We start from the raw sequence: 22,629 nt of genomic DNA on the forward strand, positions 1-22,629 counted from the left end.
GACTCCACATTTGTACATTCAATAGTAATTACTTAAACTGATAACAAAACATACTTAAAGTAGCTGATTCAGAAGCACCAGATTGTCGTAGCAAAGTCAGAATTACCTCGGTCCTAGATTCATGAAAAAGTAATCCATTAAATGTGTTGCTGTTCTGTGGTAAGTAATCTTAAAGATTCCTAAATGCATCTACTTTCGGAAGAACAAATAAAGTGCTTTTGTTTTCGCCTAGATACACACAGCATCTCCCTGACATGACTGCTTCAATACTAACTGCGGTTACTGAAACCACGCCTTCTTTCTTTGTGTAAACATTTGTGCGGCATTACGCAAATATTTCCACATAGTGATGTAGAGATGTTGGGGCATGTTTAAACGAGGGGGGGGGGGGGGGGCAGAGTCTTAACTTTGATAAAGAATATCTCTTTGGATTTGAGACTTTAGTCTTTGCAACTTCACAGATCTTCTTCATGCACCGAGAGCTTGTAACACTCCAACGAGAAAGGAAAACTTGAAAGCGCATCATATGACCCCTTTAATGTTGTTGGTGTATTTTTCTGCAGGAGGTCCTGGATGTTTTGTTCAGATGCATGGCGGCATCATGGATTCTATCAAATACCAACAGATAATAAATCTGAACCTGACTGCCTCTGATAGGAATCTTAAGCTGGATCTTTCATCAGGACAATAATCCAAAACAAACATCAAAATCAACACAAAAAATGCGTCACTGAGCACAAAATGAACCTTCTGCCATGGCCGTCCCAGTTCTCTGACCTGAACCTTGTAGAAGATGAGTGTGGTGAACTGAAGAGAAGAAGCACCAACATGGAGCTTTGAATCTATAGGATCTGGAGAGATTCCATAAGAAGGAATGGTCTCTGATCTCTTGTCAGGTGTTCTCCAAATTCAGGCATTATAGGAAAAAACTCAGAGCTGTTATCTTGAGAAAAGGACGTTGCGATAATTGGGTGCCAATAATTGTGGCTAACATGAACTAAAGAAAGCATTTATTTTTACCACCATTTTCAATTGTTTTACTTCAATGATAGGTCAGAATTTTGTGAATTTTTTGAATGAAAGATCAAAAGGATTAACAATGCAGATATATTTTCACAGCCACCTTTGTTCATATTTACCAACGGTGTAAATTTTAGTGGAGGGTACTGTACATTATTGACAAAGTGCATTAAACTCATGGCCTACATTCAGTTTAATATTGACAGATTGCATTTCGTGCACAAAACATTCATCACTTCCTGCAATTCGGCATTGTTACGATCATATTTAAATGTACTGTCTGCACCAGTTGTGACCTTAAGAGTTCACACTGAAACACTTCTCATGTTGTAAGAGCAGGCAGACTGCAAGGTAGATTTAGTAGGCGTGTGCAAACAGATGAAAGTTCATATAAGTGGAGATAAAGTTTAATCCTGCTTTTGACTCCTGAATGTGAATGTTATGATCTTTTAATTAGCTTTTTCTTTTTTTTTTTTTGTTCTGAGAAGGAAACAACAACATGAATAAGTCACTAGCCATCTTAATCATCACTGTTCTGCTCTTCAAAGGTAAGCAAACACCTGTTTTCTTGTATTCTTTCATTACCTGATGTGGTGTTTAATCTCTCAGTAGATATGGCAGCTCTCTGAAATGAGTGATTATATGAATCTGACAATGGTTATTTAAATATAAATGTGATGCACAGCTGTTAGACTTGATTCAATCTTTGAATATTATACTATCACATACTATATTGTTGATTCTGATTCAGTTATGTATTCAGGTGTGGACAGCATGATCCTAACAGATGAAGATTATGAAATGCCAGACAAACTCTTTACGTTTGGTGCTGAAGCGTTTTTGAAATACTTGGACAATTTAAAAGAGGCGGCAGAAGCAGTTGTGAAAGAAAATCAGATCAGCAAAACAGGGTAAAACCAGAGCTGTATGATGTAAAGTTAACATGGGCCATGCACTGTAAAAAACAAAAAAATAATAACAATAATATGTAGAAAAACAGATACTGTTCCAGCAGAAAATCACCAGTACTTTTTCCAATTTATGGACATTTCTTTTAACCCTAAAAACACAATGCAATGCTTAATTCAAAAGGTAAAGTCCAGGGAAAACACCATGACTTGATGACTTAAAATGCCATGACTTTTCTTGGACTGTGGAGTGTAAATTCACTACCATTGTTTTCTGCGTTGCACAGTACTGATATGCAAGACTTGTGGATTTCACTGAAGGAGATGATGAAGAGGATCAGTGATGAGCAAAGAGCTGGAGGACACGATCAGTTAATTGTGGCTGTGCAGTGAGTACTTCATCCACAAAATACAAAAGGCAGTTTGCAATTATAATCATATACTTAATTTAAAGGTGACCTATTATGCACCATTTTACGATGTATAATATAAGACTCAGGTGTCCTCAGAATGTGTCTGTGAAGTTTCAACTCAGATCCCTAATCATATCATTTTGAAAATGCCTATTTTGAGTGGAAGCAGAAACATGCTGTTTTTGTGCATGTCTCTTTAAATGCAAATAAGCTGCTGTTCCCCACCCCCTTTTCCAGAACAGGGCTGTGCCTTTACAGCTTGTACCTCAGATAATCTACCAAAAAACATATTTTTGGTAGTGACTGGGAAATGAAGTTTTCAAAACATAGAGGCTTCCCCCTCAACTGTGCCCAACACGTTACCAGAGTTGGGTATAACCCGTTACACAGTTACTGTATTCTAATTACTTTTCCTGATAACGTGGTAATGTAATGTGTTACATTTTAAATGTACAGTTACTAATGTCAATAAAATAACGTTACTAAAGTTACAAATGCAGTGTTAAAAAATAAATAAATCACCGGAGGATGCGAGCTAAAATGCAGACGAGTACAACATTTAGTTGCAATGAAATGTGTTGTTGATGATATTTTTTAATGTTGTTATAGTTTTTTTATATTTTTTTATTGTGGTAGTTGTTCAAGTGGTTGTTTTGTAGTTTATTTTATGTCACAGTAACACTATAAGTAAAAATAAATGACTCATCAGAATGAGATCATTGAGTTAAATTCAAGCCTTATTCCTCACAGCGCGTCTTCTTTCAAAAACAAGTAGCCGAGATTAACGTGATGAATCTTTTTCATTTACATGATCGCGCGTCACCTGGTTTCACGTGGATGATTATCGTATAAACTGTGATGTGTGTGAGTGTGACCATTACAGATGGGCTCAGACGGGAAAGGCTACCTCGCGTTGGAGACTTAGAATGCAGAAAGTGCAACCAAATTGTTTTCTTTATTTAACAAAAGCACAATGTTTTTGTTGATATTGCAAGTAAATAAAAGTACTTTTACAGTTTCAAATGATGTATTACTCTTGTGTACGATCAAAAATCATGAAACATTTTAAGTTTTTTCACTGTTATCAGGAAAAAATGCAAGTGATCATTCAAGTAGGTGTTTTAATACTCGTGATTTTTCAGTCAATATTAATTGAATAAAAGAACTATGAGTGTCACTTTTTAGGTTTGATAAGTTGAAAAGTAACGTAAACTTGAAAGTAACTTGAAAGTAAAGTAATTAGTGATCTGATTACTTTTTTAACGCAGTAATCAGTAACATAATCAAATTGCAATTTTAAAGAAGTAATTAGTCATTTGTAGTGGATTACTTTTTTTGAGTAACTTACCCATCACTGTTGCACACTAATGTCATCTTGTGGTTAAAGATGGAAAAAGGTGCCTTTGCATCCCAGAAGTCCCAGCCATTTTTGGAGGTTCATATAATAAATCAATTTGTATTATGAAAACCATATAAAGCCATAAAAAGTAAAAATGTCATTGTACTTACACAAAGTGTGAAAAAATAAGCATAGCTCATGTAGGCATATATGATAAAAATAAATGAAGATTATTCTGGAATGGTCAGTTAAAGTGCTTGTGAAGCAGGGATTAATACAAACTGAACATGCACAAAACTACACATGTCATTTTTTTTTTATATTATGATCTATTCTTACAAAAGAAGTGAATGACATTTGAAACCTGAGCACAAAGCTTCGGACGTCACAGATCACAATGTCATGGCAAAACAAATCAAGCTCTGGTATAGTACTTCACTGTGAGATGTTTCATTTTTTAATTTTTCACACGGCTGTTCTCTTTCATGTCTTATTGCCCTTAAACTGTCAAATACACACAAGTTTATGTTAAAAACACACATGAGTTACAATAGCAGTCAGTTATGTCTGTGAAGGTAAACAGCTGGGAAAGAAATCTCGTGTTAGATCTGTGTGGCAGCAGCGTAATATACAGTAAATAAATCAAATTATTTACTGATAAATAAAATGTATTTACATTTTCTGGGTTGGTAGATGCTCTGGGGATTCGATTTTAGCACTTATTAAACACGGAAAAAGTCAAATTTTCATGATATCCCCGTTGAAAAAAACAGCATATGGTTAGGTATGTTTTGAAGATGGGATGCTAGTTTGAGCTGGTTTAAGATGGTCCTTTGGTGGTTTATGATGGTCCTTTGCTGGTTTATGCTGGCCCTTTGCTGGTTTATGCTGGTCCTTTGCTGGTTTATGCTGGTCCTTTGCTGGTTTAAGCTGGTCCTTTGCTGGTTTAAGCTGGTCCTTTGCTGGTTTAAGCTGGTCCTTTGCTGGTTTATGATGGTCCTTTGCTGGTTTATGATGGTCCTTTGCTGGTTTATGCTGGTCCTTTGCTGGTTTAAGCTGGTCCTTTGCTGGTTTATGCTGGTCCTTTGTTGGTTTATGCTGGTCCTTTGCTGGTTTATGCTGGTCCTTTGCTGGTTTAAGCTGGTCCTTTGCTGGTTTAAGCTGGTCCTTTGCTGGTTTATGATGGTCCTTTGCTGGTTTATGATGGTCCTTTGCTGGTTTATGCTGGTCCTTTGCTGGTTTATGATGGTCCTTTTGCTGGTTTATGCTGGTCCTTTGCTGGTTTATGCTGGTCCTTTGCTGGTTTATGCTGGTCCTTTGCTGGTTTATGATGGTCCTTTGCTGGTTTATGCTGGTCCTTAGCTGGTCTTTAGCTGGTCCTTTGCTGGTTTATACTGGTCCTTTGCTGGTTTATGCTGGTCCTTAGCTGGTCTTTAGCTGGTTGGACCAGCTAAGGACCAGATTAAACCAGCTCAAACCAGCATAAACCAGCTTCAAAACATACCTTACCAGCATATGCCGTTTTTTTCAATAGGGATGTCCCCTTTAAAACAAACATTTAAATAATGAATATAAAGCTGAACGTGAGCTACTTAGATTTAACCCTCTGGAGTCTAAGGGTATTTTTGGGGCCTGGAGAAGTTTTGTCATGCCCTGACATTTGTGCTTTTTTCAGTTTCTTATAAATATCTAAATGGCTAAAGTCTAATCTCACTGTAATCAGCACAAACTGGGCTATAATAATATGTGAGCAGCATGTATGTACATGATTGTGTTTTTTAGAAAAAAAATGTTATGCGTGGTTAGTGAAAAACTAAAAATGTTAAATCACTTGAATAAGGCAATAAAAAACACATACAGAAAATTGGTTCCCGGGAATTTTGAGAACTGGAGCTTGTAGCCTAGAAGATTTTAGAATCTTTCTAAATGTTGTGAAAATCATCTTGTTTACTCACTTACAGAAAACAATATATTGATTTAAATTTTCTAAGACACTTTTTGTTGGTAAAAGTCATATGCGAGTAGGCGTCAACTATCATGAATTCACACCTGAGAAGACAAAGGCCTGCATAATGAGCTGCATAATGAGCCATTCAGTCCAGCTGTGTCACTGAGAGGGATGAGTTACAAGAAAGAATGTGAGGACAAAATAAATGTATATAATTTTATGTTTGTAGTTTATTTAGAATATATTTAATTATCCCACAATATAATTTAATATTCACTTGTGAGTGCATTTTTAAACAGTTTATTAGGACTGAAAAAATCAAAGCTGACTTTCAAACTGAATTTTTTGCATCATTACTCCAGTCACACAACTCCTTCAGAATTCCTTTTAACAATCTTATTTTCTACAAAAAAAAAAAAAAAACATTTTATTGTTATTATTATTATCATTATTATTATTATTATTATTATTATTATTATTATTATTATTATTATTAATGTTGAAAAGAGCAGAGAATATTTTTTTTTAGGTTTTTTAGGGGGATAAATTGAAAGAAACATTAAGTGACATTATTTGTTTGTTAGATTTGTTACAGTTACATTTATTTGTTACATTTATATTATTTACATCAAGCTTTTTAATGGTATAGTAGTGTATATTGTTATTGAAACTTCATAATATTTCACTTGATTATACATTTAGTCAGGAATAATATTTTGGAAAAAGTCTTTGGAAAAAGTCTAACTAGTAAAATGTTTACACGTTTTACACATAGGAACTCCTATGATATTTGTTTTTCTTCTTAACAATTTCAAACCATCCCTATCATCATCACTATTTTTCTTCTGTGCGTTTAACAGCATTTTACTCCATCTGGATATCTCATTGGGGGGTTGTCTGTTTCGAGTGTTAGAAGCATCCAACTCCAAGTACGGGTATGAAGACCATTCATCAGTTAAAGTTATACAATAACATTATTATTATTATTTTTACAACATGCAAACATTGCAAATGAATTAATGAAGAGCATACTGATATGTTGAATGTGTCTGATGTTGCTGAATATATTTTTATTGGAACATCTTGAATATATGATATGATGTCTCATTCCACAAGACTGATCAATGTGTTCTGGTCCTCTCACAGACCATTAGGCGCGTATGAAGGGATCCTCAAAAACGAGACAGTGGTGGACCTCTGGAAGTAAGCTTGTCTTTTTTTTCTTTTTTTTTACTGAATCTGCAAGATGACTGAAAACATTGCTTTGAAATTGTGTAAAGATGCATCCGCTGAACAGTTCAAATCCACCACCTCTAACATTCAGATAATCTTCTAAAGATATATTTGAAGTAACTGATAACTAAAACATAGTTCATCACTTTTGTTTAATGCAGATATGTGGAGTCACGCTACCTTCCAGGAGCTCCGCCAATCTACAGAGATCACTTTGGGTTACTCGTTCACCTTCTGTCCAAGATGTATGACCTCAAATTTAATATAAAGCTAATTATTTTTCATGTTGACTGGAATTTTATTTTATTTTTATTTATTTTTATTTGTGATATATAACAGGGTGGCAAAGTCCCAGGTGATTGAAGTCCTAAAAGTTGCTGTGGAAGTTGTGAAAATAGACATTGATCTACTTTTTAAGGAGTAAGATATGTTTTGTTATGCATTGCTTAAGTTAAAGCACACAAAATCAATGACATTTCTTGCATTTAAGTTGATTCTGTCATGCAGCTGCTGTTTCCCCCCAAAAAAGGAAACCTGTTCAGTAAAATGTCAAAATACACTCAGGTGACAAATCTGGATTTTTACTGTCCATCATTCTGTATATTTTTAGAGTACAAATGGCTGTACATCTGGTCAGAGAGAAGTTCATGGAAATTTCTACCTTAGAAAGGCAGAATGAGAAGGATGAGTTTCTAATAACATTGAGGTAAGGACATACATTGAGAGTATTAGTTTCTATTTTTTTATACTACTGTATACCGCTACGAAGTATTTCCGTCAGTTCATAAAGAGAGTCAATTGCTTCATTCCTGAATGATTCAGCCATTCGAACTAATCAATTGAATGAATGATTCAGTGATAAAATCAGTGACTTGCTGCCACCTGCTGGTGGATTTAGTTTCATTTTTTAGCAGATAATTTCAGTTATTTAAATCATTTAATATTTCGGTATTAAAAATATAAAATTTTATATTTAAAACATTAATCTCCACATAGCGACTGAAAACTTTAAACCCTGTATACTGTTAAGCTTTATGTCTGTTAATTATAGTAGCTGTAAAATGTGACGTGCAATTTACGGACTGCGTATTTCATAGAACTGCATCTGGAGTTCTTGCATTTTATTGGGATAAACTATTGGAATACACTGAGAGCCAGCCATTCCATAACAAGTATTTATCTGCTGTGAGGTAAGACTATGATCATAATAGTTACCTGATGTGGGCTAGTCTTACACAGAAAAACTGTGACGTGTTACATGGTAAAAATATAAAAGAGTTGATGCAATATAATTAACTAAGTTTTGCATTGTTTGTGTTGCAGGAGGTGGAAGGAGCTGAGAGTGTTGAAAGATACTAAAAAATATCATATGATTACTAGCCCAGAGACAGGACTCCAATCCTGGACGTAAGAAAATGTTTTTTTTTTTGTTTAAAAACACATTAAAGGAGCTGTTCACCCTAAAATTAAAATTTGCTGAAAATGTAGTTACCTTCAGGCCATACAAGATGTAGATGAGGTTGTTTCTTCATCAGAACAGATTTGGAGAAATTTAGCATTACATCACAAATGGATGCTCTGCAGTGAATGGGTGCCGTCAGAATGAGAGTCCAAACAGCTGATAAAAACATCACAATAATCCACAAGTAATCCACAGCACTCCAGTCCATCAGTTAATGTCTAGTGAAAAAATGTATATTTTGAAATGTAAAAATCGTGGCTTTTGTCACATTAGCCATGTGAACACATAAAAAAATCATGGACCTGACTCGGACATGTTAAAGGGTCAAAAAAAAAAAAAATTAAAAAAAAGTTGCACTTGGCTCCTTCGCGGTCAAAAATGACTGGCATAGGAAATGAATGGGAAATACGAAAAAAATACAAAAACTCAGAGAGTCTTTTATGGTACAAACTACAAATCAGCCATTGTGCAGAAAAAAGTGCAAAATAGACACACATGCACACACACACTCAAATATTCAAAGTAATCATAATGCAAAACCTGATATATATTTAACCAAAAAATATCTAAAATTTGTAAAAATTTAGTATTTTTGGTTTTTTAGATATGTATCTAAAAGTAAAACCTAAATTATGTCTAAAAAAATGGGATTTCAAAGTCCTCTGTATATTTGTGACCCTGGAGCACAAAACCAGTCTTAAGTCTCTGGGGTATATTTGTAGCAATAGCTAAAAAAAAACATTGTTTGGGTCAAAATTATTGATTTTTCTTTTATGCCAAAAATCATTAGGATATTAAGTAAAGATCATGTTCCATGAAGATATTTAGTAAATTTCCTACCGTAAAAATATCAAAACTTAATTTTTGATTAGTAATATGCATTGCTAAGAACTTAATTTGAACAACTTTAAAGATGATTTTCTCAATATTTCGATTTTTTTGCTCCCTCAGATTCCAGATTTTCAAATAGTTGCATCTCAGACAAATATCGTCCTCCTAACAAACCACACATCAATGAAGAGATTATTAATTCAGCTTTCAGATGATGTATACATCTCAATTTCGAGAAATTGACGCTCATGACTGGTTTTGTGGTCCTGGGTCACAATATGTATATAGAGAACTACACAGGAGTTTAAATGAGATTACGCAAGTATTTAGTTGTTTAATTCCACCAGATGGCACAATTCCCACTCAAAAAATGGATTTTAAATATTTTCACAATGAGTATAAATAAAGATATACTTATTCTAATGGGAAAAATATCTGCTGTCTTGTAACTACTGAACTGAACTCCTTTTTCTTATGCAGCTGGGCAGATGAGCGTTTCAGTGATCTTTTTGACAATGCAGCCTTAGAATATGATCGACGGGGTAATGGCATTTTTGGAGACGAGAGATTCAATCAATCCAACTGGTTAGTATGACAGTACTTATTATTCAGTGCATAATACATGACTGTGAATTAATAACTTTGTATGACTAATAACTAAGTGACCCCAAGGCATGATTTAAATAAGTATGCATGGATTAAAATCCATTAATCATTCATAATGCTGTTATGCTTATCGTGTGGGTATAAAAGCATAAGCTGTGCCTTATGAATGTATTGCATTCCAGTTTAGTCTGTTCGACGTCCTTTGAATATAGATGCATATGTCAAATTAACTCTGTTTTTGTTTCACAGGGCCATTATGAAGATGGCGACAGTATACCCTCTTCCAGTTTTTGAAAGATTGTCTGAAAATGGCCTTGGGATGTCTGATGTTAATGATTTATTTATCGACACTGAAGACACTCTCACTGAATTAGTTGGCGAGGACACCTTGTCCAATTTGAAGTAAGAACATGGGTTTTATCTGAGAGTAGTCTGTTAAATCAATCTGAGCATTATAAATATGTTATTGATGCCACCTTTCCTTGTTGTCTTCCAGGGGTGTGCTTTATGAAATGTGGAATATTTTCAGTAATGAAATTTTGCACGTCTCCATTAACAAGAAAAACCAAATAACGTCAAATGTGGGATATGAGGACCCACTGAAACATTTACAGTAAGATACAAAAAGCAGCAATGTTTAAAGGAATAATTAACCCTCGTGCCATCCGAGATTAGGATGAGTTTGTTTCTTCATCATGTTTGTAGAAATGTAGCACTGCATCAGTGTCTCATCAATGGATGCTCTGCAGTGAATGGGTGCCGTCAGAATGAGAGTCCAAACAGCTGATAAAAACATCACAATAATCCACAATGTTTTTCTTGTGATGTGAAAAGCTGTGTGTTTCTGGCGGCACCCATTCACTGCAGAGGATCCATTGGTGAACAAGTGATGCAATGCTACATTTCTCCAAATCTGTTCAGATGCCAACTTAATTTATGAAGAATTTGTTCAAGTATAAAACCGATCTAAACCACTTTCTCCGTTGATGTTTGCACCGACAGCAAAATTAAAGCAACATGCTTCGACATCTGGGACAGAGTTCTCTCTGAGATCAACAGAAATATTAATAACGATGGACTCGAACAATCAGCAAGGTAAAGTGTAATTATTTTGTGCTCAACAGGCCCAGTCCTGAATTTTTAATCTTACTTTTGACATTTTAATGACACATTATGACACTGCAGCAAGTAATTCTTCTCTTTGTTTTTAAATGTGCAGATATTGAATGTTTTACACCAACACCTGTGAACATTTATGCTATAATAAAGAGAGAGCTATTACAGTAGTTAAATAAATCATCAAACAAATGAATTTTTTACCTGACATTTCAGGCACTGGGATGAAGTGAGGAGCTTTTTCATTAAAGAGTTAACTGACAGTGGAAACTTAACTCAAGAGAAGCTAAACAAAGCACAAAAGTAAGGAAAAAGTCTTGGACAGCTGCATATATATACATTATCTGAACAGCTACAAATATCCACTTTAAAAGAAAAAAAATGCCTGTATGCATCATTACTTTAGGCATTAGAAATGTCTGACTATTGTATTTGTTATTGCAAATATACTGTTAATTAACTAACTAAATAACTGTTTTCTTTACGATTATAAAGAAGCTTTAATAGTGTCACACAAATGGTCTTTGACAAATATGTAAAAATGATCGATGGTCTGGAGGAAAGGATCAGTGCTTCCACCAAGTAAGAACTCATGCTTCAGTGCAACATTTAATCCCAAAACCATACAGTAGAGTATCAAAGAAAATAGCATAGAATGTTGAGATTAAATTGCTAACATTTTCATTTTGTTCTTTCAGAACTCTTGGCAAACTGATGCTGAAGACTTTTTCTGCCACAAATACTGTCCTGGTTAACAGTCTGGGCTTTCTGCTGTCTGATTAATTCCTCTCAAGGCAGGTCATTCTGTGACCTATGAATAATCTTTGTGCTTCTTCCTCTTCTCGTCCAAGTTTATTTGCATTTACTAAATTGCTGAAGTTTTTTGAATGGAATGCTAATAGAGATAAACTTACCTAACCTTTTTTCCCTTCAGGAGTTTTCTGATGCATCCGGTCAGTTATGCTGGCAGTCTTCATAAACTCTGACCTGTGGACCTCTTTCATTGTGAAAATGTGTCAACACGATTTTAACTGGTTTGTGTACCCAAATTAAAAATGGCTGAACATTTTTGCACCCTTAGGCCATCCAAGATGAAGACGAGTTTGTTTCTTCATCCGAACAAATTTGGAGAAATGTAGCATTACATCACTGATTGGCGGAGGCCCCTGAACCTGCCTGGAACACACATTTCTATGAGGTTCCATTTGTGCCACTTTTTATTACATAGCTGTAGGAGTTTTTAACGTGTTTAAGATGTAAACAATTGAAATGCCATAAAAAATAATACCTAAAACTTAAACACATTTATATTGCTGCAGCACCCAAGACATACCACTGTTGCTTTTACATTACAAAAGGTCAAACCAGACGTATTTTTTTTTGACTAGATTTGTTTTTTTTTTTTTATTGGTTTGATGAATGTTGTAATAATTAATTAATAGGATTTGATAATTACGTTGCATGGTTATTGCAGGTAAAAAACGGTTGTCTGAAATTCTATGACAAAACCATTTTAACATGTCAATCCAATTAGACATTGTTTTATTAATATTTTTAAAGTATTTTTTATTTTTGTATATTCTGTTTTCATTTTATATAATTGTATTTTTATTTCAGGTTTTAGTTATTTTAGTACTTGCAGGTTAAACTAAAAGAAAGTGAAATGTGATGTTTTGGCAACTAGCTGAAATTAAAACAAGTTTATTTTTATATTTTCTTTTATTTCAGTTCATATTCCAGTTCAAGTAACAAAAATAAATGTAGTTTTAATTAACATTTTAATAATTTTAATGTTCTATGTAGTTAAGTTTTTAATAATTTAATTTGCAAACAAGTTTATTTTTAATTTGATTTCAGTAATGATATATAAGTATTATTCTATCATAAAGTGGAATTTTTTTTGGGATGTATAATTGCCAAAACATCATGGAACGTAATGGAATTGCTTAATGAGATGTTTTAGCTGCCATTTATGCATTATGTCGAGTATTACTAAGTTATTAAAAGTGTTTCCTTTTTGCCATACTATATTTGTATGCCACAAGTCCTCTATATTTCTGCATAAGAGCATCTATCTATCTCATCTATCTATCTATCTATCTATCTATCTATCTATCTATCTATCTATCTATCTATCTATCTATCTATCTATCTATCTATCTATCTATCACTGCCATTGTATTATTCTGTCATTCTGTCCATCTGTTAATCTGTCCTTTCATCCATTCATCCATAAACCTTGACCATTATTTTGAATAAATTTCCAAATTTCCAAGAATTTTCAAAGCTGGAAACTTTCCACGGAAATCAATGGAAATATATAGGAATTAACAGGAATGGGAATTATTTGGAAATTAATGGGAATCAATGTAAACTTGCATAATTTCAGGTTAACCTATAATCAGGAATTTAAATGTAATTGAAACAATCAGATTTATTGCGAATATAGTTGAAGGAAATATGTTTATATGTTTATTTTATTCAACATATTCAACATTTTTGTTGTTCAGTGAAAGGGAATTGCGAGATAAAAAGTCGGAATTGTGAGATGTTACAGTAACTCAGGATTGCGAACAAAATCAGAATTACACAGAAAAAATATCTGAATGTGAAATAAAAGTTACAAATTACCTTTTTTGCTATGCAGAAAAAAAACTGAATTGCGATAACTCAGAATTTAGAGAAAAAAGTTAGAATTCTGAATTTATATCTCACAGTTCTGACTTTTTTCTCAGAATTGTAAAAACCTAAGTCAGAAGTGTGAGCGATAAAGTCACAAATTACCTTTTTATTTTTTATTCTGGTGAAAACAAAAAACAGAATTGAGATATTTAAACTCAGAATTGTGGCAAAAAAACAATTCTGAATTCATATCTTGAATTTTTTTTTTTTTTTCGGAGAATTGCTCGAAAAAAGTCAGAATTGTGAGATAAAATGTTGCAATTATCTTTTATTATTATTATTATTATTATTATTATTATTATTATTATTATTATATTATTATTATTGTATTACTGTGCTGGATTATGAGGTAAGATTGGAATTGCAAGAAAAAGTCAAAAATCTAAATTTAATTGAATTTATAATTGCGAGATGAAAAACCTTTTATATTTTATTCTGTGACCAATTTCCATAAATTCCAATTCAGTTCAAGTTAATGAAATTAACAGGCCTAGGAGTTTAAGGCATTTTCAATTCAATTCTGAATGATGCTCAACGCGTTTATCACATTATATGAATTTCTGAAAGAAACCGGAAAATGGAACAAATGTAGAAATTGTACGAATGCCTCAGCTGTAATGAGTTCAGCGATCATCCACAGGCTACTTTAACTTTACTGAGCTCTGATCCAGAACCCCTGAAATAACTTCCAGAGGACGAGAGGTGAGGAGAGATCGGGACGGGCATCAGCAAACAGCTGAGCGCTTCTTCTGTCACTCTAAACCACATCACAATGGACCTTGAGCCGTGTGTGTTTGTGTACGAGGATCATCATCTACCTGTCACTTCCTAAACAGGGCATGTGTTATTTATATCGGCCAGTAGACAACAGCACGGCTAATCTACAAAAGGCTCATCCATCCGCGCCCCATTGTCCGGCTGCATTCGGGATCCCCTCACTGTTCCGCTCGCCTCCGTCCAGCAGCGCTCATGGTGAGTAACTGTGGCTTTCCCGAGGATTTAGAGATGCTTCGGGAATCACCGGTGCTGGAGAGCATACTGGGATATTTGGATTGAGCCAGGTTTTAATTAGAGATTAACCGATATATCGGCCAGCGCCATTAATCGGCTGGTATTTGACCACTTTGAGACAATATTTGACCATTTTGTGTAACTTCCAAAATAATATTATTTTCCCTAATATCCATAATCCATAATGTACTTTTTTTTTTTAAATGTTCTAGTGAATTCTGAATAAATCTTGAGTTTAATATTGAGTAAATTTAATTGTTAGCACCTCATTTGATGCCATAGTTTATATATATATATATACATAAATATATATATCATATTTAATCATTCTTATTTTATGCTCAAATATATAATAACAAACAGCAATATAGCAACATTTTTTGCTAAAATTACTGTTATGAAAAATGCAAACATACTCCATACATTATATATATATATATATATATATATATATATATATATATATATATATATTTCAAAATTGTAAGTAAAACAAAGATTATTGGACAAAAAATAAATATTGTAATGTCATGTTTAATTCACTGTTACTTGCCATTTCTTTGTAATTAATTGTGAAATTTACTAGCAATTCCTAAGTGAAAATTATTTCTGCATTAAATTTCTATCAGTGTGTCCTGGCAGAAAATCACCATTTTCTGTTAAATTTATTTATATTTACTTTAACCTTAAAATTCAACACAATGCAATTTGTAATTCTAAATATTTGTAAAACAGTCATTATTGACTTTTTTTTCTCCATATTAACATGCAAAGTGGGCCCCCCCCTTTTTTTTTCACAGACTTTCTTCAAACGTGTCTAAGACTTTTTAGTGATGCTTCAAATGAATCACTGAAACTGCATTTTTAATTGATTCATTCAGAGTTTGAGCTGATTCATGGAAGTGAATCGAACTTTAAAGCAGCTTTTCTTACTAAAGCTTGAATAAGAAGGGAAAAACTAGTTCTTTAGGAAACTGCTCTAACTAAAGATGACCTGAACGTTTGTTTTTCAGGCACCAAAGAAAGCAAAGAAGAGGGCTGCAGAAGGAGCGAACTCCAACGTCTTCTCTATGTTTGAACAGGCTCAGATCCAGGAGTTCAAGGAGGTCTGATCACGTTCCTTCATGTCTGTCTCTGTCTCACCTTAACCAGCATTATTTACAGGAACAGTTCATCCAAATTAATATTCTGTCATCATTTGTTCACCATCATGTGCTTCCAAGCCTGTATGACTTACAGAGAGTCCAGCTGTCAGACTCCAAAAAAGACAACAATATTAACACATAAAAATTTCATAATATAAAATTTCATATGGCCTCTGCTTTATATTTCAGGTCTTATGATGCTTTGTGTGAGGAACAGACCCACATTTATGTTGTTATTCACATATATAAAATCAAAATTATATAAATTATATATAAAAACTACACACATATTTATAGTAGAATTAGCCTATATTAGAATTTTTTGTAGTATTGGAATATTATATTATTATATTAAATTTTTGATTTTTTTTTTAAATATATAGATTATAAATAATAGGAATATATATATCGTAAAATATTATTTTATATAATGTAAATATATATAACTAAAATATATATATTTTTAAAAAAATATATTTAATTTTATCTCTAAAATGGCAGATGTGTCGAAATTATATAAATTAAAAAGCAAATTTATATAAAAGAAAACTACACACATATTAGTTTTATTTTATAGAATTTAGTTTTTTTTTTAAGATTTTTAAAAATATATATTGCATATATGCATTATATATAGGACTTATTTAGACAAAAACTCAAATAAATTATATTGAAGTAAAATAAACACATATGTTTTTTTTTTCAATGACAAACAGCTTAATTTCTCACACCCAGTTCAAAAAGCTTTGTGTTTTATTTATTTTTTTAAATCATAATTTAAATATGCAAATGTTAATATAATTTTAGATGCATTTGACATGAGGCTGCAGTATTTTGGTTTTCGGATGAACTGCTCCTTCAAAGAGCTGAAGAGCGCAGCTGCTATTGTGTTTGTGTTTGTGTAAAGCTCCTGTGGAATCTGATATTCCCGTCTGATCCCTATTGAGGGCTGATATATGTATTTATAGAGACACTCCTTAACATACTGGATTCACTGAATTCTGTCAGGATAGCTGGCACATGTGTGGCATTGTCCATCTGCCAGGGTCTGTGGCAGACAATAGTAGAGATCTCAACAACGTCTCAAGCGCTTCTGCTCAGATTAATACAGGACCAGACGATCAGAGCCGCTGTTTAGCAACGTCTCAGACAGTGCTGAAGTTTGACAGAGCTATGACGTGTTCCTCTGGGATCAAACTCTTCCTCTCTGGGTTTATTTGCAGGCGTTTACCATCATGGACCAGAACAGAGATGGATTCATTGACAAGAATGACCTGAGGGACACGTTTGCAGCTCTAGGTTAGTATGACTGGTTTACACCTTCATAACACAAAAAATTAAATCATAAAAAATAAACATGTAAAATGTGCTTTAGTCCTAAAGTTCATTAACAGATTCTTCACTGGGCCAAAACTTCATATTGAGATAAAAAAAAATTGTAAATACTTAATTTTATATTTTACCTATTTTATTTGAATTATATGAATAATTATATGTAATTAAATAATGATATATATATTATTTTATTTTATATATTTTTTATTTTTTTAATAGTTTTAAAAATGGATAAATTATAGGAAATCTTTTTTCCCCCTATATTTAATATATATAGGTAAAACACTTATTATATATTTATTTTATTTAATATTTTACCCATTTTATTTGAATTATATTAATAAGTATGTATAATTTGATAATTATATTATATATATATATATATATATATATTATTTTATTTTATTTTTAAACAGTTTTTACAAATAGTTAAATAGTTAAATTACAACAAATAAAATTTGTTATATTTTTTGATATATATATATATATATATATATATATATATATATATATATATATATATATATATATATATATATATATATATATATATATATATATATATATATATATATATATATATATGGGTAAATATATATATATATATATGATATAGCTATGTTTATATACATATATATATATATATATATATATATATATATATATATATACATACATACATACATATATACTAATTTATATACAATATATATTATTATTATTTTTTATTATGTATTGATTAGAGGAAACATCAAACAGAAATGGGACTCATAAAAAATAAAAAATAAAAGTCAGATTTAAAAACTCAGGTTTGAGGGCAACTAGTGAGCTAGTAAACGTGTAAAATCTCATTTCCCATCATGCTCGTCTTCTGTCCGGTAACAGGCCGGCTCAATGTGAAGCAGGAGGAGATTGATGAGATGCTGAAGGAGGCGTCGGGGCCGATCAACTTCACCGTCTTCCTCACCATGTTCGGAGAGAAACTCAAAGGCAGGTTTCCTGTAGATCTTGATCTTGAGAGAGTTTGACTGAGGTGCTGACGGAGGTTTGTTTGATCGCAGGAGCCGATCCAGAGGAAACCATCCTCAACGCTTTCAAAGTGTTTGATCCCGAGGGGAAGGGGATCCTGAAGAAGGAATAGTAAGATGTTCAGCGTTTGATCTGTTTTAGCTCAGAATCACAAACACTTGGCCATTATTGTTTTGTCTTTTGAGTAACATGCACTGATGAATCTGTGAAACAAATTAACCCTCATGATGCATTCGTGTCCATTTCGACCCAGGAGATACATAAACATTTCTAAAAAATGTTTAGTTTTTCATAAGGGAACAAAACTTTGCAAATGCTTTTGCAAAGAGACCCTCAAAATACACATCATTTATTTTCTAATTTTGTTTTTTGGAGATTTTAATAATCATTTTTTAAGAGATATAACCATGTTTTGTGTCCGGGTCATTTTTGACCCAGGTATGTATGTAATACCATTAGGTGTCAGAAAATGCTTTCACTTTTGGGACTGAATTTTGTTGCTAAACATGAATATGTACACATATTGATGAACTATTGACGCATGAAAAATTTCATCTAAAAGTAAACTAAAAATATATATTTTTTTTAGTTTCAAATAATACTTTTCAGAATGACCCATAATCTTGTTCATCATTTATAATTGATTACAGCTTTTGTTAATATTTGGGGGAAAAAAATTAGTTTATATTTTAATTTTTCATTTTAACTTAAAAGTGTGTGCTGTTGTTGTATTTATAATATTTATACTAAGAAAAAAATATATATTTATTTATAATATTTATACTACGTTTATATTAATATATCTATATAGTTTTTATTTGGTTTAATTTCAGTTTTAGTTATTTTAGTACTTCAATTAAAAACTAAATGAAAATGATAAGACTGAAATAAAATAAGTAAAATTAATTATTTTCTTTGAAATTTTTTAAGAGTAATTTTTATGTTGTGTTGGTGTTGTTTTGTGAGAAATAAATATGTAGGTTTCATGAATTTAATTTAATCTGTTAGGGTTAATACTGGTAAATTTCAGATTAAATGTTCTCATGAATGTTATATATAGTAAATTAGGACTTTTATTTTATATATATAATTTTATCAAATATAATATAATATAATATAATATAATATAATATAATATAATATAATATAATATAATATAATATAATATAATATTTGGTGTTGTTCATGTGTAGTTTGAAAATTGTGTGAATTTATATTTCATAGTTTATTATATTTTTTTTTATTAAATAATGTTTATTTTTTGTTTAATTTTTAATGTGATTACATCATACCAGTTTTTAATGTATTATGATGGCTGACATTTATTAAGGAAGTGAATTTGTAATTTGTGTTTTTGATGCGTGTCTCTTCAGTGTCACTGAGATGTTGACCACACAAGCAGACCGGTTTTCTGCAGAGGAGGTGAGGGGCATCTCACATATGCTCTGATGCTTGATGCTCAGTGCCACTGACTGCCGTGTCATTTCAGATGGAGCAGATGTTCACCGCATTCCCACCAGATGCTGCGGGAAACCTGGACTACCGGAATCTGGTGCACATCATCACTCACGGAGAAGAGAAGGACCAGGAGTAGTTCACGTGCTCCTCAACCAATCACAGCGCTCCCTGCGTGTTTGTACCCGCCCACTTATTTATAATTGACAGGCTTGAAACGGAGCTCAAAGTCAAACTCAGAGTTGCTGAAACGAGAATGTTCAGATTTTTTAACGTATGATGATGTTGTGTTGATGTTTGCACCTTTGGCATGCAACCTGTCAAAATGTACTTACATATTGTAATTGGTAAATAAATAAATTGATATGAAATACTGATTTGAGTGCAAATGATTTTCTTGTGTGAAAAGGAAGAGAGAGACACAAGGAAATAATTTGATTTGAAAATTAAATTGACTCCATGTGTGTTTTTTGTTGAGTATCATATTTGACCATCAGGCTTTAATGCCTCATATACGTAGTCTGATACAATGAGAATATGCTCAATTTTATTCATAGACTCAAAAATAGCCGATCTGGTGCAGATGCTGATATTTACAGTATATGGTGAAATGTAATGATGCTTGTAATGTAAATCAATGACATCTCTATAACAGTAGAGCACATACTGACATAAAATGATATCTCTGTCTAAATCTGTCTCAATAAAAGGAGATTGAAATGATCCAAACATATAAAGCAATGCAATCCAGTGATGATCGAGAGATGTAGAAATAAACAATGCAAGTACGTGTGCATATGAAGACAGTAGTGTAGAAAGTATGTTAATATGAAGCCAAACTTGGAACTTTTAGATGGTTTAGAATTTAGAAACAAGGAAGAGCCATAGTTACAGAAGTAAACAGTAATGATCTATTTCCTGCGTAACATCAGTGAATATTATTATTCAATCAGGCACTGAAGTTTGGCTGTGTGTTTGTGCGTGTTTTCTGTCCCTCAGTGACTCTCAGAACAGGTGGCAGTACTTTTGTTTTCTGCTGGGATAAAATCAAAGCCTGTGCTGTTATTTCTGTGTGCAGCCTGTAATCTAATACAGTCTTAACGCAGCGCCCCGAGACAATGAGCAGCGCTGTCTGATTCATAGAAACCTCCGGGTGTGTAATGTCTGACTATGGCAAGCCGTTTTACCATTCAGTCCCTAGGATCTATTTTCATGCTACAAGTACTTGTACTTATTTTTTTATCCACTAGTATATATTCCATTAGGTACTAGTACTTTGCATATTTGTTGGCTACTAGTGCTTATTCTTTAGGTACTAGTAGCTACCTTTAAAAAAATCCTAGTACTTTTTCATTAGATACTGACTCTTATTTATTAGATACTGGTACTCATTCATTAGATACTACAAATAGACACTAGTACTTATTTATTACATAATAACACTTATTCAATAGATACTAGATTTTTTTTCTAGTACTCATTAAATAGACACTACTTATTCATTAGACACAATTATTTATTCATTATACTAGTATCTATTAAATAGACCCTAGTACTTATTCATCTGATGCTAGTACTATAAGTATTCTATTGTTACTAGTAGCACATAGTGACTAGTACATACTTTTTATATACTAATAGTTATTCATTAGGTACTTGTCTTTATTATTAGTATTATTTCTAGATACTAGTAGCTATTATTAGAAAATAGTACTTCATCATTAGAAACTAGTACTTATTATTATATACTTGTACCCATTAAATAAATAGTATTTAAATAAATAGTATTTATTTATTTACTAGTACTAGATACTAGTACATTTATTCGCTACTAATTTTTATTCCAAATGTTTCTAGTAAGACTTTTTATTTTACTAGTAAGATTGTTAATTGAACTCTATGACTAGTCATAACAGAAGACAAGTAAAAAGCAGTTGTGAGTAGTAAGATGAGAATTGTTATTAGTAAAAATGACAAAACATACTTTTGTCTAATAAATAAGTACTAGTGCCTAATGAATAACTAATAATATTTATTAATGAAATGTAATAGTATTTAATAAATAAGTACTAGTATCTAATGAATACTTACTAGTAATATTTTAAAAGACACTTTTTAATTTCTTAACACTGTAAAGCTGCTTTGTTACAATCTGTTTTGTATAAAGCTCTATATAAATAATGGTGCCTATTGGAATAACTACTAGGCCTAGTTTCCAATAAATAATAGCTAGTATCTGATCAATAAATACCAGTATCTTTGAAAATGTAATAGTAACTAAAGAATAAGCACTCGTAGCTAAAGAATAAGCACTAATTAATGAATAAGTAGTACTTCGTGGAATAGAAACTAGTAGCTGAAAAAATTAAAAAGTAGCATAAAAATAGATACTATGCTTTTAAGGATTTAATGTTAAAACGGCTTGCCATACTATGTCTGACGGGATGCTGATTGTCTCTCAGCACCGCTGCTCGGGTCCTGACTGCCAAAGATGAAGAGGTTGTATTAACTGTGCTCGCTGTTGTATTAAACAGACACATAAATATGTGACTCAAGAATTCATGCGTCTTACGTGCTCCTCTTCCAGTCATTGTGTCAGCGTCGTAGTGTTAATCCAGGGTCTGGATGGGCTGGTATTGTTGGTAACAGACTGGAGCCGGCCAGCAGAGGATTATGGGTCAGGAGCTCCTGTTTCTCAGTCTATTTTAAAGCTTCTGAAGCTCCAGGACACTTGTATGAAAGAGGACGAGCTGAAGAAACATCTGCTGACTGACTGGTTTCATCACACACTGCTGCTTTTGTGGAGTTTTACTGCTGAAACAATGTGTGTTTACAAAATGTACATACATAAAACCTTTTTACTGTCATTAAATTGTTAACAGGGTAATCAATTTTATTTTAGTAGAATTTACAGGCTATTAGTTTTTGTTAATGTTTTGAATTTTTATATTTACTGTTTTTGTTTTAAGCCTTAAATGTTTTTTTTTTTTTTTTTTTTGGTTTTGTTTTTTTTTTCTGCATTGATTATTTTTTTTTGTTTTTAGATTTTTGTTATTTTTTGGCTTTTTGTTAATTTGAGTTAAATTGTTAAAAGTA

General features: G+C 32.3%; 2 protein-coding genes across 4 annotated transcripts; both read left to right on the forward strand.

Annotated features, from left to right (window-relative positions):
- Nucleotides 1-1,376: 1,376 nt before the first annotated feature.
- On the forward strand, nt 1,377-12,146 carry LOC109066463. Of its 3 annotated transcripts, none has more exons than XM_042751834.1 (18): nt 1,377-1,568; nt 1,784-1,931; nt 2,216-2,317; nt 6,489-6,563; nt 6,775-6,831; nt 7,023-7,106; nt 7,201-7,281; nt 7,472-7,567; nt 7,959-8,051; nt 8,185-8,268; nt 9,635-9,739; nt 10,010-10,162; nt 10,257-10,373; nt 10,763-10,855; nt 11,093-11,179; nt 11,372-11,458; nt 11,575-11,670; nt 11,811-12,146. In XM_042751834.1, exons 1-17 carry the CDS (start codon nt 1,520-1,522, stop codon nt 11,657-11,659), a joined length of 1,596 nt encoding a protein of 531 aa, XP_042607768.1. In that variant the 5' UTR covers nt 1,377-1,519; the 3' UTR covers nt 11,660-11,670; nt 11,811-12,146. The 3 variants fall into 3 exon arrangements, with proteins under 3 accessions (XP_042607768.1, XP_042607757.1, XP_042607746.1); XM_042751823.1 differs by having other exon boundaries at nt 1,386-1,568; nt 1,772-1,931; nt 11,575-11,674; XM_042751812.1 differs by having other exon boundaries at nt 1,386-1,568; nt 1,772-1,931.
- A 1,882-nt stretch (nt 12,147-14,028) lies between these two features.
- Nucleotides 14,029-19,908, forward strand: LOC109066430 (myosin regulatory light chain 2, ventricular/cardiac muscle isoform). The gene is made up of 7 exons (XM_019083452.2): nt 14,029-14,530; nt 15,583-15,675; nt 16,938-17,013; nt 17,935-18,039; nt 18,111-18,189; nt 19,452-19,500; nt 19,568-19,908. The coding sequence occupies exons 1-7, from the start codon at nt 14,528-14,530 to the stop codon at nt 19,670-19,672; spliced, it is 510 nt and encodes a 169-aa protein (XP_018938997.1). The 5' UTR covers nt 14,029-14,527; the 3' UTR covers nt 19,673-19,908.
- Nucleotides 19,909-22,629: the final 2,721 nt, after the last annotated feature.

This window comes from Cyprinus carpio, chromosome A5 (genome assembly GCF_018340385.1).
Source record: "Cyprinus carpio isolate SPL01 chromosome A5, ASM1834038v1, whole genome shotgun sequence".
Classification (NCBI taxonomy): Eukaryota; Metazoa; Chordata; class Actinopteri; order Cypriniformes; family Cyprinidae; genus Cyprinus; species Cyprinus carpio.

Bases quoted from the DNA above. Each gene is read 5' to 3' on its own strand.
- LOC109066463 (XM_042751823.1), top strand. From the start codon at position 1,520: ATGAATAAGTCACTAGCCATCTTAATCATCACTGTTCTGCTCTTCAAA. The intron at 7,568-7,958 runs GTAAGGACATAC...CGTATTTCATAG, and splicing joins GAGTTTCTAATAACATTGAG to AACTGCATCTGGAGTTCTTG. The intron at 8,269-9,634 runs GTAAGAAAATGT...TTTCTTATGCAG, and splicing joins ACAGGACTCCAATCCTGGAC to CTGGGCAGATGAGCGTTTCA.
- LOC109066430 (XM_019083452.2), top strand. The intron at 15,676-16,937 runs GTCTGATCACGT...GTTTATTTGCAG, and splicing joins AGATCCAGGAGTTCAAGGAG to GCGTTTACCATCATGGACCA. The intron at 19,501-19,567 runs GTGAGGGGCATC...GTGTCATTTCAG, and splicing joins ACCGGTTTTCTGCAGAGGAG to ATGGAGCAGATGTTCACCGC.